General features: G+C 35.8%; 1 protein-coding gene across 2 annotated transcripts in view; it reads left to right on the top strand.

The window, feature by feature from the left end:
- Positions 1–1,421: 1,421 nt before the first annotated feature.
- Positions 1,422–6,000, top strand: part of RNF19A (ring finger protein 19A, RBR E3 ubiquitin protein ligase) — a gene marked incomplete at both ends in the record, with an annotated part of 28,026 nt that continues 23,447 nt past the window's right edge. For both annotated transcript variants that reach the window (XM_079722848.1, XM_079722849.1), the window contains one exon: positions 1,422–2,095. In XM_079722848.1, the coding sequence (XP_079578974.1) occupies positions 1,422–2,095 (674 nt within the window). The remainder of the gene's footprint in view (positions 2,096–6,000) is intronic.

Below are 6,000 nucleotides of genomic sequence, written 5' to 3'. Positions count from 1 at the left end.
TCCAGTGTATGGGCTTATTATAACTAGTGTTGCTGTGAATGTTGTTATGTAGATGTTTTGGTGCATGTATGCATTCATTTCTCATGCATTCATGTATAGGAGTATAAATTGGGTAATTGAGTATCCATGTGTCCAAATTTGGTAGATACTGTTAAACAGTTTTTCAAAGTAGTTTTCTAAACTCCTACCAGCAGTCAACATCTTTGCTAACACTTGGAAATGTCAGTTGGAATTTTAGCCATTTTGCTGGGTGTGTAGTGGTCTCTCAGTGTGGCTTTAATGTGTACAATAAATGATGTTGAGCACTTTTTCATATTCTTTTGTGAAGTGCCTGTTATGTCCCTCACCCATTTTTCTATTATATTGTCTGCTTTGTCTTGTTGACATCTTAAGTATTCTTTCCATATTCTGGATACTGGTCCTTTATTAGTTTTATGTGGCAAATGTCTTCTCCCACTCCCTTAATACTGTCTCTTCATTTTATTGTAGTCCAATTTAACAATCTTTCATTTTATGGTAAGTACTTTAGTATGTTTTGTTTAAGAAATCTTTTCGTTGAAATATTCTCTTCTATCACCTCCTAGAAGCGTTATGATTTTACTTTTCACATTTAGATCTATGAACCATCAATTGATTTTTATGCAGGGGGTTAGCTATAGGTTAAGTTCCTTTTCTCTTCTCAGATGGGTAACCAGTAAAACAGTACTATGTTGTTTTTGTTTTGTTTTTGACAAGGCCATTCTTAATGCTCAGCAGTGCCACTTTTGGCAATAAGTCAGGTATCCATGTGTATATGTGGGACTTTTTTCCTGGACTGTGTTCTGTTCCACTGGTCTTTGTATCCATCTTGGTGATGTACCACACTGTCTTCCTAATTACTGTAACTTTATAATGAGTCATTATATCTTGCAATGTAAGAGCATACCCCGGCCCACCCCACACACACTTTGTTCTTCACGATCGTGTAAGCTCTACTTAGCCATTTGTATTTGCATGTCCATTTTATTGTCAATTTTTTTAAAACTCCTAAAGGCAGTGGGAATCATTGAGGTTTGAGTGTGATAAAAATCAAAAGTTTTGTACAAGATTTTAAGAATAAGGTCAGCTCAAATCTAGACTCTTAAGATTAAGTAATATCCTTGTTATATCAGCATTGGTTTTATATTCTCTTGTAGACTACTCAATAAACTGGCCTTATTTAAAAAAATCAAAACCAAAAACTAATGGTTAAAGAACATAGTTATTTGAAGTTTCATAGAGGGTTTGTAAGTTTATTAAGAAACATGCAATTAAATAATCTTGGTGTTTTTGTTTTCTTTTGTTTTTCAGAACATCTGTGATAAGTCTACCATAAATTGAACTCTTTCAAGAATTCTCTGAAGGAACCAAATAGGATTTTCTTACATCATGACTTAATCTGAATGCAAGAACAAGAAACAGGTTTTATCTCTAAATATAATGAAGGGCTGTGTGTAAACACAGACCCTGACTCAATTCTAATGAGCATTTTAGACATGAGTTTACATCGGCAAATGGGTTCAGATCGAGATCTTCAGTCTTCTGCTTCATCTGTGAGCTTGCCTTCGGTCAAAAAGGCACCCAAAAAAAGAAGAATTTCAATAGGCTCTCTGTTTCGGAGGAAAAAGGATAACAAACGTAAATCAAGGGAGCTAAATGGCGGGGTGGATGGAATTGCGAGTATTGAAAGTATACATTCTGAAATGTGTACTGATAAGAACTCCATTTTCTCTACAAATACCTCCTCTGACAATGGATTAACTTCTATCAGCAAACAAGTTGGAGACTTTATAGAGTGCCCCTTGTGCCTTTTACGGCATTCTAAAGACAGGTTTCCTGAGATAATAACTTGTCATCATAGATCTTGTGTGGATTGCTTACGACAATACCTAAGGATAGAAATTTCTGAAAGTAGGGTTAATATCAGTTGCCCAGAATGTACTGAACGGTTTAATCCCCATGATATTCGCTTGATATTGAGTGATGATGTCTTGATGGAAAAATATGAAGAATTTATGCTTAGACGGTGGCTCGTTGCAGATCCTGATTGTAGGTGGTGTCCAGCTCCAGACTGTGGGTAAGAAGATTTTGTTTGATTTTTCTTGAGTTAATTTTTTTCTCTGTGGATAAAATAAGAATTTGCTGACTGTTACTCAAAAGAAAAATCTTAACATGCCAGGTAATTCATTCATTCAGTAGACAAAAATATGTTGAGTATGTACCATGGGTCAGGGACAATGTTAGATATTAAAGGCAGGAATCTTGTCTTACTCTTTTTTATATTGTCTTTGCATCATATATTCACTTAAGACTGTTTTCAGAAGAAAAGGATAAGGTGGTACAGTGCAGGATCTAGTCCTATTGATTTTCCCCATCCATTTGGAGAATTTTTATTTTGTTATAATAGATGAAATGATCAGACATTTTGTTTGTTTGCTTTTGGTGGGGGAGTCACTCGTATAAACTTAAAGACCCTTTTGAAAGGCACCTTAATGGGTGCCACAGTATGATGTGTTCATGTGTTGATGTGTTCTTGAGACACAAGATCTAGAGGTTATGTAATACTTCATTTGCCTCAAGTTTTTGAATTACAAATACCATTTTCCCAATATTTAAAGTAAAATAATTTTGCTTGTATATTTGGTTATTATGTTAACAGCAGCTCCTGTTAATAGAGTATTTACCATGTATGGTTGTCAGAACTAGAAAAAAATAGTCATATGCTTTTCACGAATAAGGAAAGCCATAAACCCTGGATGAGTTTAGCATACCATTAGTAAGCCAGAGATTATAAATAAGAGTTTGGGAAAACCCAGAACTTCCAAGATTATCTGGGTATAATCAGAGACAAGGCTGAAATGTGAGTTTGATTTATCAAATGACAATTTCAGGACTCTGATCAAATCCATTATTAAAAACTTATTGAGCAGCATATTTTCAGATTGTATTTAGTCTATGAATTCCATAATTTTAAGTGAGAAAGGTAATAGTATGTTTCTAGCCTGTGCAGATTCCACCAGTTTTCCCAGGTATCACTAGCACTTGACTGTCCACCAGGGATTTCTGTGAAACATAAAGCATTAAAAATATTAGATTATCTAATTATTTAACATTTTATGAATTCATTAGTTGTGTGAAGGACTTGGAGGTACTGTTCAGTATCACATTTGTATTATGATCTCCTATATTGCAGGATGCTTGTACTGTAACATAAATAACAAAATAATATATTAAAGATACTATCTAAACTGGGCCAAGGTTGGCTGTGCTTCCAGGTGTATGGTAGAAGCAGACTCTGGACCTGTGAAGGGTTAAATTCTCAAGAAAAAGATGGGAAGAAAAAGGGATAATTAACAGTGCCTTTAAATAATTTGAGCTAGAGAAGAAGAGCTTAGGTACGATTGTATCACTCTTGATCCTGTGGACCCCTGCAGAATATTTTTACTAGTGCAGGTGTGCACATTCATTAGAGTAGATTTCAAGTTGATTACAAATTTTAGGTTTTGAAAAAAAAGCCTTTTGCAAGTCATTATAGCAAATATCCCTATAGCAAGAGTTCAAACAGAAGTATTTTGCATTTCATCTGGACAAAGTGTGATTTTCTAACTGTCTTTCATGGAACCCCAGGATAAGAGGTGTTTCACAAGTTCCTTTAAGCATTTAATAGCTTTAAAAGAAAATGTGTGAAAATGATGGAACAAATTAAAAGGAGGCTTTCGTGTCAGAACCTGTGAACAGGAGAGATTGAGAGAGTAAATCCAGGGGCACAAGCTTTCTGGTCACTAAATAGGTATGTTCTCTCGTGCTGGGTTGATGGATCATGTCATCATAGTGGATAATATCAACACTATCAAGCTAATAGAACACAATAGATAGGGCTGACATAGATTCTCACTTGTATAAGAACTTGATTTGAGGACTTCCCTGGTGGTGCAGTGGTTAAGAATCTGCCTGCCAACACAGGCAACACGGGTTCAATCCCTGGCCCAGGGAGATCCCACAGGCCGCGGAGCAACTAAGCCCGTGTGCCACAACTACTGAGCCTGCGCTCTAGAGCCCGCGTGCCACAGCTGCTGAAGCCTGTGCACCTAGAGCCTGTGCTCTGCAACAAAGAGAAGCCACCGCGATGAGAAGCCCGCACACTGCAATGAAGAGTAGCCCCCGCTCGCCACAACTAGAGAAAGCCCGTGTGCAGCAACGAAGACCCAATGCAGCCAAAAATAAATAAATAAAATAAATACAATTTATTAAAAAAAAAAAAAAGAACTTGATTTGGAGGGAAGAATGCCAAACCAACTGGGAAAGGATTGATTATTCACCATATAGAATTGTGAAAATTAGCTATTTGAGGGGAAAAAGTTAGATTGTCACCACATATAATAAATTAAAACAAAATCAAAACAGATTACAGAGGTAAGTTATATAAATAAAAGGACAAAATTAAACTAAAAGAAAATATAGATTGATTAGCTCACTTACTGCTATATTATTTAGTAAAATTGAACACACATTTACCCTATAACTTAGAAGATCCACTCCTAGTTAAATGCCTCAGAGAAACTCTTCACTTGTGTGCCAGGAGACATCTAGTTAAGAGACATGTTTAAGAATGTTCATAGGGCTTCCCAGGTGGTGCAGTGCTTGAGAGCCCGCCTGCCGATGCAGGGGACGCGGGTTCGTGCCCCGGTCCGGGAAGATCCCACATGCTGCGCAGCGGCTGGGCCCGTGAGCCATGGTTGCTGAGCCTGCATGTCTGGAGCCTGTGCTCCGCAACGGGAGAGGCCACAACAGTGAGAGGCCCGCACACCGCAAAAAAAAAAAAGAATGTTCATAATAGCAAAGAAACAAACAAAAAAGTTCATTAACAGTAAAATGGATAAATACATTTAGTTTCATGGTTACCTCTTGTGAGGAAGAAGAAGGGATGTGAACTTCAAAGGGGCAATCAAGGAACTTCTAAAGCCACAGATAAACAAGGTAACCATAGGTTCTGGTTTGCCCAAGATAGTTCCAATTGATGCTTATTGTACTGGTGTAAATTTTAATAGCATTACCTTTCTTTTTCAGTAGTTCCAGTCAGGTTGTGAATTATATGATCACCCTACTGATACTATTCTTAACTTGTGTGGTAGATTCAGGGGGTATTCATTTTATTATTCTTTATAAATCCTTTGGTATATATGACATTTCTCAGTAAATTTAATTTTTTTTCATAATCTCATACTCAGGTATTTTGCACATTTTCTTATTGAGACATCATTGTTAAAAAATAATATGGCTTAAGTATTTTGGAGAGGAAGACATGAATGTGAACTCAAGTATAAAATAATCTTAAAATAATAGAAACACCTACTTTAATATATTCCTTTATTATGAAAACCACTTGATTGTTACATAAGTTTAACAGAGAATTCGTCTTGATTAATTTGGCTATAAATTAATTTTTGGTTTTGGTGGTTGTTAGTCTTACGCACAAAGGACAAAGAAAACATGTCACAGAGATTAATTACTTTATGTATTTTCATTTGTATTCAATTTATGCTGGCTCACTAGATTAGTAAGAGCATATTTTATATACTTGATTACGTTATAGGTTTTATGGTTGTGTTATGTGGAAAAGATCACCCTCTGACAAAATTTATACATATGCTTTGAAAACATAGAATACTGCATAAGACCTCATTACAAATTACAATTGTACTTAGCATGAGTGTGGACAGACCTGATTTTGAATCTCTTATCCTATCATGTTTTAAGGATTGAGAAGGTTTTTAATGTTATTGCTAGCAGAATTCCTAGCACACAGTAAGCTTTTTATAGTTCTTATTTATCATTCCTCATCTCCATTTCTGAAGTTTTGTTTTTTTAAATCAGACAGTTCTTCAGATATTTACTGCACCCGTGTGTGAGGTACTGGGGATTTTTAATAACTAACAAAAGATGAAAATCTCTGCCCTCTTGGAACTTATTAAAATCTTTGGA

The sequence above is a fragment of the Hyperoodon ampullatus genome (genome assembly GCF_949752795.1).
Source record: "Hyperoodon ampullatus genome assembly, chromosome: 17".
In the NCBI taxonomy this organism is placed as follows: Eukaryota; Metazoa; Chordata; class Mammalia; order Artiodactyla; family Ziphiidae; genus Hyperoodon; species Hyperoodon ampullatus.
This window is presented reverse-complemented; position numbering and strand designations above follow the sequence as displayed.